Source organism: Gekko japonicus, unplaced genomic scaffold, assembly GCF_001447785.1.
Source record: "Gekko japonicus isolate JY-2015 unplaced genomic scaffold, Gekko_japonicus_V1.1 scaffold1597, whole genome shotgun sequence".
NCBI classification, from domain to species: domain Eukaryota; kingdom Metazoa; phylum Chordata; class Lepidosauria; order Squamata; family Gekkonidae; genus Gekko; species Gekko japonicus.
The window spans coordinates 235208-249455 of NW_015169222.1; the positions used below are offsets into that span (position 1 = coordinate 235208).

A 14248-nucleotide genomic window follows, 5' to 3' on the forward strand; every position below is an offset into this window, starting at 1 on the left:
GCCCCTGGCCTGTCTTCCTCCGGAGGGCGGCCGAGCTGGGCCGGGGCTGAGGAACGCCGGCGAGTCTGCCGCTTCCCCCAAGGTGGCGGAGGGCTCCTCTTTCCAGGGGCGGCAGCAGCAGCCGCTCAATAGGCCCTGAAGCGGGTACCGGCGGCGCTGGCGGCGGAAGGCGGCAGTCGCTGGCTGCTCTTCCCTCCCCGTGCTTCTGCCTGCCAGCCAGCCATCGCCCGCCTCGCCTTGGCGCCCCGGCAGGACGAGAGGAGAACGAAGCAGCTGAAAAGAGCCCCGCGGGGAGCGGGAGAATGAACCATCAGCCGCCGCCGCCGCCGCCGCAGCAGCAGACGGGGAAAATGTCCGTTTCCCCGCCGCCGGACCCCGACGAAGGGTTCGTTATGGGCCGCCAGAGGAAGCTGGAGTCAATGATCCGGGATCCCCGCTCTCCGGTCAACGTAGAAAGTTTGCTGGTGAGTTGAGCGGGTGGGATTCTTGGGGAGACATTTAGAGAACGGGAGAAAGGGGGCCGGGCGGGAGACTTTGTTTGGAGGGAGCGAAGGCTGAAGAGGGAGGGAACTGGGGCCTGGTTTTTTTTTGGGGGGGGGGGTTGGTTAGCATTGGGGAGAATTGGGTTCTAGAGTTTTTGGGACGGCTGAAAGTGCTGGTTAGGTGGGGACAGAGCCTGCTTCCACTTCTGGCTTGGAAGATCCGGGGGGGCGGGGGACGGACAGACGACCGGTACACTTTCTCGACTTGTGGATTTGGAGAGTCTTCCGTTAGGATATAAAAGGCGCCTCTGTGCCTGTGTGTTTAAAACACAATTCCCACCCACCCTTTTTTTTCTTCCCCCGCTCGAAAAATTCTTAACAGCGAGGTTTTTTTTTATTTTTAATTCAGTCATTTGATTGGTGGGCGATGCATTTAGGACCCCCTCCCCTCTTTCCTCTTCAGTGTACCTAGAGTGCTGGCGTGGTATTCAGCTGGGCCTGTTGAAATATTTTTTTTCCCCCTAGAAAGTTCGGAAGGGGCAGTAAGGAAGAAATGTGGATCTGCAAATAGGAGCTTAGGGAGGAGAAAAGAATTCCTATAGTGACAACAAGTTTTTGTTTGTTCAGTCTGGGAAAGTTACAGATTCCCACCTATCATTTGGGAATATATTTTCTTGGGAGTCAAATCTCTTTAGAACTCCCCATGGCAGTTGCTGACTGGCAGTTGTATGTAGTGATGCTCCAGTCCACTTAAATTTTTGCATAAGATTGCAGAGTCAGGATCCTAAATACCTTCATATTGGAAACTTCTCTTTGTAATCAGATGCTAGCCCATAGTTCTTTGATATTATCTTTAACCCCTTATCTTTGGTTCCCTGGTGAACTTGGTTTCTGTTAAATGGGAGACTAATGTTGCCTTTCTGCCTGCAAGCACTATGTCAAGAGAATTGAGAAATTAAGTATATGTGGGAGGGGGTGAATACATTAAGGAAAAGACAAATGATTTTTTTTTCTGATTCTAAATATAAGACTGTATCCCATCACTGTTAGCAATCTGCTACTGTAGGAAAATAGCATTTTGGAATGCCAGAAATTTCATGCGTACTTTGGGAGAAAGAGGAATGGGATTTTTGTTTCTGTTCCAAGAGTTGTTCCCTGCAGGCATTTGGGGAGGGGGGAGAGCAGCAGCTGGAGTCATTTTCAAAAATGACTCAGTCCTGCTTGGCAAAAGTACAGGAACTGACTAAACAGTATATGTATGTCTGTGCTGGAGGGTGTAGGGATGCCTTATGTAGTGATATGCTTGTTACAGACAAGACACTCCATAGTGTAATGACGACATTAATGACAGTTGCTGGAAGTATTGCAGAATATATTTTTCTAGACGATGCTTGTATTCAGCAAAAACACTCATCTCCACTGTCCATCTCATAGTCTTTGTCTTCTTTAGCTGGCGGAATTCTTGACCTATGGCTAATTGAACACCTAATGATGATGATGATGCAACAGTTGAACAGCAAATATCAGATAAATACTTAATTCTTGTGTGGAATTTTTCCATACTTCCCTCTTTCACAATTGTTACATTGTTGAACTTTTATTGCACTGACCCATTTTCATACTGATGAAAGTAATTTTAGCATGAGAAAAGTTCACTTTACATCCATGCTCATAAGTTGATAGTGTTTCTGAATAATTGTGTTAATCAGTATCAGATAAGTAATCAAAATATATTGAATTGTAGTGAGTACTTTGCATTTGTGTACTGTATGCAATTAGATGGTTCATATATATTCCATGAAAAATTCACATACAATTTTTGTGTGAGATCCTTGGATGAATTGGTACTTTGATTTGAAGCTCGTGTTATATGAATAGAAATCCAGTTGATTCTGATGGAACTTTCTAGCATGGTTTGTTGAATTGTAGTCTTGTGCAGAAAATAATTTATACTTTCAAATGTTCCATGTTTAGTGTATCTTTAGTGAGTATCTTAAACAAGGATTTCAGGTTAACTACTGACCCTGTTAAAATTAGGAAACCTGTCTCAAATCTGTCAAATGAAATTGGCAATAGAATTTCTTATAATTTGTGCAATCATTTTCTGTTGCATTTTAGGATGGTGTGGAGAAGGAAGACTATTTTAATATGCATGAGCACTTGTTGACAGTTGGGAGAAGTGAAAACTAGTGCATTGTAGTGCTAGTAAACTTGTTCATTAGTTATGTGGAAATTGGAGCTGCTGGTTTGTTTTAAAACCTTTTTTGATTGTACACTCATCCTAATAAGTTTAGGATTGGTTCCTAAATCTTGCCTTGATTGACAGCTTCTGAAATTGTGTAGATTTGGATGTATCCAATGGGAATCAGTATGTGTTAGTTAATTTTATTTTAAACAAGTGTGCTTAATGGGAATGCAACCCAGGTTGTAAAATTTATGAACTAGTTTTCTAAGTTCAGTAGTGCTTTACAAAAAAAGGAAGACAATAGAATTTTTCATTTGATCATAAATACACAATTGGGCCATATATTTAAATATTTATTAAAACTGTAATAGAGACATTAATTGTAAAAAAACTATTATAATGAAATAGAGCTGGTTTTAAACAGTTGTATGAAACCTTTACCATTACCTATTCCTTTATGTGAAGTATGCAAATATGTATGTGAGTGTTAAGAGATTTCATAGTTCGTTTATAGAGTAATCACTTAAATTTGTCTCTTGCTTTCCTACTGGCTTGGTCCAAGTGGCTAGTCCTTTGTTTTTATCAGTGATAACCTATGCGGTGGCAAACTTTATTTTAAAATTAAAGCACAGGTAGCTATTATAAAAGAAAAAAGGTCAGTTTTAATTAAACTATGGTTATTATATGGTGTTGAAATGAGCTGTTTTTAAGAGACACCTGTGTGGAAGATAGGTACTGCAGTGGCTGTTAGCCATGATGTGACCATGTTGGGAGCAGTACCAGTGCTGGGGTGGAACATCTGGTTGGCCACTCTGTGAAACACTTGGCTGCTGGGCAAGATACAACAACTGTGCCTGATCAAACCAGTGGTCTAACAGATATGTATCCTGAAGTGCATCCAGCCATGCTGTTCCACAAAGTTTGAAGGCTTCCATCTTGCCTACGGTAGCTTCCTCCAGAGATCCGCATAGGCTTTGTGTAAGGCTTCAGATTTTGGTGGGCAGAGTGGCTGGATCATCCCCTTATTTCCTGCTAGGAGCCCTTGTACCTACCTTTACTATCACCTGTAGTGATTAAAGAGAAGAAGGAATCCAAAGGAATTCATGGATTTCTGACTGTATGACTGCAGTGAAACAATAGAAGTACTTAACATTGAATGATCAGTTGAGTAGCCAACCCTACAAAGCTCTGTAAATGTTGAAGTGCTTTTTAATCAGCCTGCTCGTAGTAAAGATGGGTCATATATCTTGAGTTGTAAAGTACCATCACCATATAGCAGTCTCTTTAATGGAGTGGATGTTACCAGCTTTCTGGGGCTGTCCTGGTGTACATTCAGAAATGCTGGTTTTGGGTTGCTTCTTTACTAAGCACTAATAGCTGTGTAGTAACAAAGGCACGTTAAATGTCTACCTAAGATAGTATTTCCTTTAACTCAAATTGCTTTAAAATGTTTGGAGCCAAGTATTTGTGGTATGTTTAATAAATATATCATATTTTAGCTGATATTTTGAACATGTGTTTGTGGTCTGTACTTTAAGGACTACAGATATAGTATAATGTTGGCCTTTACCTACTTAACATTAAGAGATGGTGAGCAGGTTGCTGCTCTGTGCAGTCTCTCATCTTCCATGTGAATTCAACACATTACTTTCTTTTTACCATAGTTTATAATGATGTCAGAGTAAGCAGACACCTCTGTGCATGTGCTCATGTGCATGCTGTCAAAGCTTTATATTTTAAACTCCTAAAAAGTAGGTTTGGAACAACCTGAATTTGTGTTAATTGTGATCAGTTTCCATCAGATGCCATGCTACACAATTGTGAAGGGAGCAGGAGTAATTGATGTGGGGAGGGGGGACTGGCAGAAATCCTACTGCCCTGTCTTCAGGACTTTTAGCACCAGTTAAAAATATGTGTTGTGCTTTGACTGCAGTAGCCATTAGGTATTTTCAAAGCCACTAAAATTCAAAACTTTGTCTCTTGAAACTATATTTTCCAATACATTTAATACAGATAAATGTAATTTTTGTACAGATTGTCTCTCCCCCCCCCCCCCCCCAATTTGTGAAGATTAAAATAACTGGTGTAGTGAATAACACATTGAGCATTTGCTTTCCAAGGCAGTTGTAACAGAAAAAGTTGCTGTGTTTGTTTTTGCAGTAGTGAACCTGTGGCTGTAATAATGTATGTGCTTGAAAGTAAGTTCCATTAAACTGGATAAGTAAATCCATAGTATTTGATGTAACAGATTTCTGCAAGGATAATTTACATGTTGTATTGATTCTTCATGAACATATTTAATATATCATTACAACACATATAATGCTACTTGTATGCTTTGATTAGAGGTTATACTACTTAACTCATATGTGAGCAGTTTACTCCGTTCTACATACAGGGAGACTTGAGGCTTGTATCTGCAAGTTAAATGGCTAGTTTTAAATAAATGTAATAATAATAGCTAGTTTTGAATAAATAATTATATGATGAAGGAGAAAAACTTAATATCTGAGTTATCCCTTTTATAGGGACTTTGATACCAGATGCTACATAAGTGGCTGTGCTACACAATATGTGATTCTATGACCCTTGATTCCTATTGGTAGTTGTTATGTACATATATCTGTTGGGTTTTGGCAGTTACATGTGAGGTAATCATCTGAGCCACTTATATTTACCCCACCACGCCCTCAAGCTGCCGATCCCCAAACTACTTTGTGTCTGTGCAGGGGAACCTAAGCTCCTAGGATCTTAAGCTAGTTTTCATGCACAGTACTACCAGCTCTCTAGCCCTGCCATTCCTTCGCCCCAAGATAGTGACTGGATGGTTGTCTCACAAGGTCTCTGAATCAACCGTGCTAGAGGTTGCAACTGCACCCATTGTGGGAGCAAGGCAACTTCCACACTTCCTAGTGTGAGATGTTCAACTGTATAATTTGTAGCATCTGTACATGGGAATGTAGTGTTGGGTTTTAACGTTAGATAGAGACAAATAATGCTGTTTGTTTTGGCAAAGCCCTGTAGGAGTAAACATTCTCACTCTGAGGGGGGTGAGGTGTGCACTTTAGTATGGTTCCCACCAATCAGTCAAGGAGACAAGTGTTAGTTTCACACTTTGTATCCCCAGCCGTGGGTGTCACCCTACTCCTCATTGTTTCCTCCCTGGAGCAGGGTTTTTTTTTTTTGGGTGGGAGCTCCGGAGCGGGCTTCCACAACCTATTCTTTGCTTCTTTTGTGTAATTTTTTTCTTCTGTTCTGCCTTCCCTCATGCTCCCCTTCCCTTCTGAGGAGTGGAGTAGCTGGCAGCAGAAGTGCAGGCAACTGCAGAGAGCCAGAAGTACTTGGGTCCGTTTCCTCTAACTGTGATGCTGTGCTGGATGCATGGTAGGATGGCAAAGCTGGGCATAACGTGGCCTAGATGGGGAAGAAGAGGATTCGTTTTGACAGGAAAATCCTTGCAACAAGGGAGTGCATAATGGTACCAGATCTTCAACAGCATCTACCACAGGCCCATGCTTATGTCTCCTAGATGTGACACATACAGGAGGGAGCCTGAATGCTCAAGGGCTCCACAGTACCTCACTAGCTGCCCCTTCCTACAGATAGCTAGGTGGCTCTGTAAAGCAAAATGGAGGCATTTATGTTGTTACTAGCGGGGGTAGCACCAGCATCTTCTAGAGCAGAGGTGTTTAACTCATTTGCTATGAGGGCCAGATCTGACATAAATGTCACTTTGTCGGACAAGGCGATATGTGCCATAAAATGTAACACAAGGATCAGAGATATAACCTTTATATAGATGATTTCAGATGCAAAATGGCAATAGCAGGTGTGATTGGATTAGGTGTGATATGCAGAGAGGTAGTAGGCATGGAGATATCAGCATTGGTAATGAGACAGGAAACCTAGGTCTCAATTTGGTACAAGAGGATTCAGTCCAAAAGGATGCAAAAATAAGTAGAAATAAGTCTAAAAAATGAGCAGTGATTCACGAAAGCTCATACCCTACCACAAATTTTGTTAGTCTTTAAGGTGCTACTGGACTCTTATTCTTTCTACTGCTATTCAGAAACCAGTGGGGGGGACATTGTAACCTTCCAGGACATTCAGTTGCTGACCTAAGAATAGCAGTTCCCCTACAAAAGAATTTCAAAGGGAGATTAGAAAGAGAGACTGCTAAATTGCAGCTGATAATGAAGCTCAAGACTATGCATCCTCCTGGTCTGAATTGAGACCTAGGTTTTTTCTCTCATTACCAATGCCTATTCTTGTAATTTGGTGTCTGAATCACTTCGCTGTCCCAGGTATAAGGACAGATGGACTCACATTCCAGCTGTATCTGAAGAAGTGAGCTGTAACTCATGAAAGCTCCTTGTTGTTGTTCAGTCGCACAGTTGAGTCCGACTCTTCGTGACCCCATGAACCACATCACGCCAAGCACTCCTGTCTTTCGTCGTGCTCCGGAGTTTGCTTAAATTCATGTTCGTTGCCTCGATAACACTGTGTAATCATCTCATCCTTTGCCGTCCCCGTCTTCTTTGACCTTCAGTCTTTCCCAGCATCAGGCTCTTCTCCAGTGAGTGTTCCCTTCTTATTTGGTGGCCAAAGTATTTGAGCTTCAGCTTCAGTATCTGGCCTTCCAGGGAACAGTCAGGGTTGATTTCTTTTAGGACTGACTGATTTGATCTTGCAGTCCAGGGGACTCTCAAGAGTCTTCTCCAGCACCATAATTCAAAAGAATCTATTCTTCGGCGCTCGGCCTTCCTTATAGTCCAACTCTCGCAGCCATACAGTATCACTGGGAATACCATTGCTTTGACCATATGGACTTTTGTTGGCAGGGTGATGTCTCTACTTTTTATTATGCTGTCAAGTTTTGTCATCACTTTCCTCCCAAGGAGCAGGCGTCTTTTAATTTCATCACTGCAGTCACCATCTGCAGTGATTTGGGATCCCAGGAACGTGAAGTCTGTCACTGCTTCCACGACTTCTGCTATTTGCCAAGGAGTGATGGGGCTGGATGCCATGATCTTAGTTTTTTTGATGTTGAGTTTCAAGCCAACCTTTGTGCTCTCGTCTTTTACTGTGAGCAAGAGGCTCTTTAGGTCGTCTTCACTTTCTGCTATTAGAGTGGTATCGTCTGCATATCTGAAGTTGTTGATGTTTTTCCCAGCAATCTTAATTCCAGCTTCTGAATCATCCAGGCTGGCATTTCGCATGATGTACTCTGCATATAAATTAAATAAGCAAGGGGACAATATACATCCTTGTTGTACTCATTTTCCTATGTTAAACCAATCAGTTGTTCCATATCCTGTTCTAACTGTTGCTTCTTGACCCTTATACAGGTTTCTCAGGAGATATGTGAGGTGGTCTGGTACTCCCATCTCTTTAAAAACTTGCCATAATTTGTTGTGATCCACACAAAGGCTTTAGCGTAGTCAATGAAGGAAAAGTAGATCTTTTTCTGGTACTCTCTTGCTTTCTCCATAATCCAGCGAATGTTGGCAATTTGATCTCTAGTTTCTCTACGTCTTTGAAACCCAGTTTGTACTTGTGGAAGTTCTCTGTCCACGTACTGCTGAAGCCTAGCTTGTAGGATCTTTAGCATGACCTTGTTAGCGTATGAAATGAGTGCAATTGTGTGATAGTTTGAACATTCCTTGGCATTGCCCTTCTTTGGGATTGGAATGTATACTGACCTTTTCCAATCCTGTGGCCACTGCTGTGTTTTCCAAATTTGCCGGCAAATTGAGTGCAGCACTTTAACAGCATCATCTTTTAAGACTTTGAATAGATCAGCTGGGATACCATCACCTCCGCTAGCTTTGTTGTTAGTAATGCTTTCTAAGGCCCATTTGACATCGGATTCCAGGATGTCTGGCTCAAGGTCAGTGATTACACCGTTGTGGTTGTCAAGGACATTTAGATCCTTCTTGTATAGTTCTTCTGTGTATTCTTGCCATCTTTTCCTAATCTCTTCCGCTTCTGATAGGTCCCTACCATTTTTGTCCTTTATCATGGCCAGTTTTGCATGGAACGATGAAAGTTCCTACCCTGCTGCTAATTTTTTAGTCATTAAGGGGCTCCTGGACTTTTGTTCTTTTCTGCTGCCACAGACAGACTAACACAGCTGCCCATCTTGATCTATCTCCATGGAAGGCACCACATTTAGCCATACATAATGGGAACCCATCCACCTTGTGATATAAGGACAGATGGACTGACATTCTAGCTGTGTCTGAAGAAGTGAGCAGTGACATGAAAACTCATCCCATCACAAATGTGTGTTAGTCTCAAAGGTGCTCCTGGCCTCTTGTTCTCTTTTACTAATAAAGACTGCAAGCTATGCTGTTAGGTTTCCTTTCCCCCTATCTTTTAGAACTGGAAAGGGGGATCACTCCAAATGCCACAGGTGTCTCTCTCTCTCTTTCTGTCTCTCTCTGCCCTGCCCTCCCTGGATCCTCCCCCCCCCCCGAAGAAGTGTGCTTGCACACAAAAGCTTATACCTGGAATAAAACATTGCTGGTCTTAAAAATGCTATGGGATCCCATTTCTTTCTCTCTCTGGCTCTTTCCCTCCCCCTCCCTCCCCAGAGGAGGGGGGAGCCCTCATCCAATCAAGGGAAGGGAGGCTTGGCTTTCTTTCTCTCCTCTGTGTAGCAGGAAATAGGAGAGACTGGACAAAAGGAGCTGCAATGCAGGGAGTAGGAAGAAGGAGGGAGCCGACGGCTCATGGGGCTGGATCTGGCTACAGACTGTATGTTTGACACCCCTGTTCTAGAGGGTGCCAGTGGCATAAATCTTAGTTTAATTTCCTTTTCTTTCACTCACCCCTCCCTCCTTCCTCTTCAGGAAGGAAAAGGCAATGGTAGCCCCTAGACCGAAGCTGGGCGTGAGTCTGTGCCACCATGCAACCTTAGGCAATAATCTTCCTGACAGGAATGTGGTTGTCTAACAGTGAATCATGGATCTTTCTAACCCATTTAGAGCAGGGAGTAGGAGGAGAGACCTATGCTGTCTCTGAACAGTCCATCAAGTGCTGGCACCTTAAGAGGAAAGTAGTAATTCCACCTCAGGTGCCGCATAACTCACTAGTTAGCACCCCTACCTCTCTGGGGTATTTTAACCCCCAATACCTCCATAACAACCAGTGGCCTGTCTTCCTGGGCAGTCTCCCTTGTTATTTGCATTGCACAGACTTCCTGGAGAGGCGCCACTGAAATTGGAGGTGGATGTTGGTTTCAGATACACTGCTACAGCTTCTTCTTGAGAAAAAGTTTCATTTAGGAAATTTTCTCATTTAGGAAATTTTTCTCCAAATCTTTCCTCCTATCCAGATGAGTAGCTAATGACTCAGGTGTGTTGTCCTTGTCAGCTTCAGTTAAGTTTATTATAATTAGCCAATGGCCGTTACAAAATTTGTTGTTGTTGTTCAGTCGCACAGTCGAGTCCGACTCTTTGCGACCCCATGGACCAGATCACGCCAGGCCTTCCAGTCTTCCACCGTCCTCTGAAGTTGGCTCAATTTCATGTTACAAAATTACAAAACACAAATTGTGAACTAACTATAGGTTAAAGTCAGAATATACAAAAATACTGAAGATCGTTAACAAAGTATTGTCTATCCAAGTCAACCCTAGTTTTGAAAAGCTCACTATTCTAGAGTAGTAGCCATTGCATTTCCTTGTCACCATTATCTCAGTTGAGGTAACTAGTAGAATCACCACCTGGGCATTTTCCATATACCATTACTTAGATACCCTGCATTGGCTATATATATTACCATTACATTGCTAATGGTCTTCCAGTCTTCTCTCTTAGTAGCTCTTCAATTCAGAGCTGTGCAGTATTTACCTGGCATTTTATACCTTTGTATAGTTTTGTCTCTGAGTTTTAGGAGAAGTTATTTTATGGCTTGCAGAACACCTGAAGGGTAGGGTGACCCCCCACTTCATTTGAAATGAAGACCCGCTTCTTTGATTGGTGGGAATTACCCATGCTAAGATAGCCTCCCTTCCTCAGGTAGAAGGAACCCTCACAGTAAGTTCCAATGCTTCTGTTTAATTAGGTTTGAAATAGGTAAACTGTGTGCTTTATTTATATGTATTTTGTGACAAATGTCATCACTATAAGAAAAGCCTTCAGAATTTCCCATAATTATTAAGAGGTTCATCTTCTGTAGCTTTGAGGGACCTAGTTTAGATGTTAACTACAGTCCGTGTGAGAGTGAAACTTCTGGGTCTGATCCTCCACACAATGCCTCCTGTTGCAGTTAAAGTTTTGTTTGAAAAATTAAATCTTGCCTTGAGTCTCAGTAAGAAAGACTGACTATAAGTGAGGTACATTTATTTAAATTTTTAAATTAAATTAGATTTCTTAACCACCCTTTTCCGCTTGCGTGGGGCTCAAGGCGGTTTACAACTATTAATTCAGTACATTATCAAATCAATTAAAACCATTAAAATTCAGTATTAAAAACATTCAAAACATTTAAACCCTGAAAGACATTTTAAAACAAGATGGCAGTGCTAGCATTCAGTCATGGTGGGGAAGGTGCCAAGCAGATGTAAGGATCTGTTGCTGGTCTCAACCAAAGGCCTGACAGAACATCTTTGCCTTACATGCCTTGTGAAACTTTAGTAAGTCAGACAGGGCACGAATGTCCTTCGGCAGAGAGTTCCACCAGGCTGGGGTCAGGGTGGAAGAGGCTCTGGCCCTGGTCAAGGCCAGCCAGATATCTCTGGGGCTGGGGACTACCAGAAGATTCTTGTCTATTAATCTTAATCCCTTCAGGGAACATATTGGGAGAGGTGGTCCCAAAGGTACATAGGTCCCTGACCGTTTAGGGCTTTAAAGGTATGCACCAAAATCTTGAATCTGATCCGGTGCTCCACTGGCAACCAGTGCAGTTTGCGCAGCACTGGATGTATGTGTGCCCTCCATGGGGTCCCCATAAGGACCCGTACCACTGCATTTTGAACCAGTTGCAGCTTCTGGTTCTGTTTCAAGGGTAGCTGTATGTAAAGCAAGTTACAATAATCCAACCTGGAGGTGACCATTGTATAGATTACTGTGGCAGGGTTGGGGCGAGACAGATAGTGGGCCAGTTGTCTGACTTGGTGCAGTTGGAAAAATGCCCGCCGGACAACGTTGGTGATCTGGGCCTCCATAGATCACTCCCAGACTCCTGAAGGTCGGCACTCGTGTCAGAGGCACTCCATCATAGAACCTCTGTCTTAGTTGGATTCAGCTTCAACCAGCATTGCTTCAACCATCCCACCACGACCTCTAAACCCTCGGCCAGATTTTTCAAGGTGGAGTCTGGGTGGCCACCCATCAGCAAATATAGCTGGGTGTCATCAGCATGTTGGTGATACCCAAGCCCAAAACTCTGAACCAGCTGGGAGAGGTGGCGCATGTAGCTATTAAACAGCATTGGGGAAATTGTGCTTAAATTAAAAAAAAAATTGAATTGCTATTCTGGATATGGCTTTGATAGTCAAAGATCATAGTATCATTTGAAAGACACTCCATTTATCCACCATGATGCCGGCTGTATGTGGAAATATATAATTTATGAAGCGATAAGTAGGCTGTCCTGAGAAAACTATTACAGTTAAACAAATGGAAAAAATAAGATGTACGTTAAATACATGGATGGAAGCATATTGATACTATTTTTAGGAAATCATTAGAAATATAACATAAGCGACTGTTTGTGACATCAGAATGCATAGCATATTGTTGTATCTGGACTGGTGGATGGTAATAATTCATACAGTAATTTTCGGTTTGAGTGATTTTCAGTGTTCATTGTGTTTAGCTTTCACAACATTCTTGTATAGGTCACTACTAGTCTGCAGATGAACCAAGGCAGAAGGTTGCTTTCCTACATCCACAGACTGATCCCATAGTTTCTGTCTGCTAAAGTCTGAACATTTTCCAGGTTCTTCCTGTTGAGGAATTTTAAGATTCTAACAGTTACTTGGGCAACTACTCATATTCTGTGAGTATAAACTTTCATGGTTTGGGTGCCTTCATGGTTGGGGTGAAAGCAAACTGGTTCAGCTCTTGGTCTTGGAATGTATTTTGAAGGAAATAAGCATGAGTAATAATGGAATAAGGAATTTAAAGGAACAGTTCAGATATACGTGCAGCTGATAGAGAATTACATACATGGTTGGAAGAGCTCAGAAAAATGGAGAGTAATGTAATTGTAAAAATTTATTAAATAATCTGATGAAATTGAGAGAATTGTCATTAATAATGAAAAGTGGATGTGGCCACAGGAATGAGGTTAACACAAAGTATATGCATATTGAAGTATAGATCAGTAAGTTCAGTACCAATTCCTGACTTCCACAATATGCACCAAGGCAGAGGTGAACAAAGAAGCATTTCCCTAGCAAGTCCCTCTGATTGTGATTGATTGTATGCCATTGGCGCTTCTGTTGTCCTAAAGAACATAATTGACACTATTGAGGGGAAGAAAGGATGAAGAAATTGAGGTTAGACTAGAGCAACCACATAAATAAATAATCGAGAAGCAAATTGCCAATTAACTCTGTTGATTAATCTTCTCTTCCTGCATCTTTTAGTGTGAAAGAGCTGCTGTCTCTTCAAAGCTAGAAGAGTGTATACAGTGCTGGTCTCAATTAATTAGCCAGAATTCTATAATACTAGGAAGATAGGAGCAAGTGAACTAGAGCTAACCAAATACAGTTCAGTGCTGTGTTTACTGTAGAGCTGAGCTGTGAGGGCTGAATGTGCATACTGCTATCTCTCCCTTATATATAAAGCCATAGTCGGCTCCAACGTTCCAAATGCACACCTTTAGTGTATGGACGCTTGAACTGTCAGTCAGAAGACGCTGGCTGGGTTGACTGGCTGCTTTGTGCAGTCCCGCCCAGCGTTTCAAGGTCTTTTGCATATGGAAGCTGATTGGACTTCACTGCATTCCACACCTCAAACTCACCCCCCTCCCCGCAAGGCAGTTGGAATGTCAGTTGCATATGGAACCTGCTGTATTCTGGTGGTGTGCAGGTCCCAGGTTCATGTTTTAAAAGCTGCCTGGGGGATTATGCACCATTCACACACTTTCAACCTTAACATACCTCATAGGGTAGTTGTACAGATCATACGGGGGAGAGGAAAATGATGTCAGCTGCTTTGGTTCCCACTGCAGGGAAAGACTGCCCTTTCCCTAGGCAGAGGCTGGGTGTGTGTGTGTAAACCTGAAGACAGACAGGCAGATAAAGGTAGGCTGATGGTTGCCTGGAAAGGACATAGGGTTGCCAACTCCAGGTTGGAAACTTCCAGGATATTTTAGGGATGAAGCCTGCTGAGGGTGGGGTCTGAGGAGGAGGAGGAAGAGGGGGACCTCAGACAGATACAATGCCATACTCCCCACCCTCCAAACAAGCTGTTGCCAGTCTCCAGGTGACAGCTGGAGAGCTCTTAAAGCTCTGGTGCAAATTCAAAGTGTTGCAATGTATCAACAGAGTAGTGTTTTGGAAAATTTTTAGGAATTGTCCTCCTTTGCATCAATTTGACTTTGTTGGCAATGGCAACCCTAGGCC

At 42.6% G+C, this 14248-nt stretch overlaps 1 protein-coding gene across 1 annotated transcript in view; it reads left to right on the forward strand.

Annotated features, from left to right (window-relative positions):
• Positions 1 to 6: 6 nt before the first annotated feature.
• Positions 7 to 14248, forward strand: part of ROCK2 (Rho associated coiled-coil containing protein kinase 2) — a 157356-nt gene continuing 143114 nt past the window's right edge. Inside the window, exon 1 of the mRNA XM_015416412.1 lies at positions 7 to 464. Coding sequence (XP_015271898.1) covers positions 303 to 464 — 162 coding nt within the window. The 5' untranslated portion in view covers positions 7 to 302. The remainder of the gene's footprint in view (positions 465 to 14248) is intronic.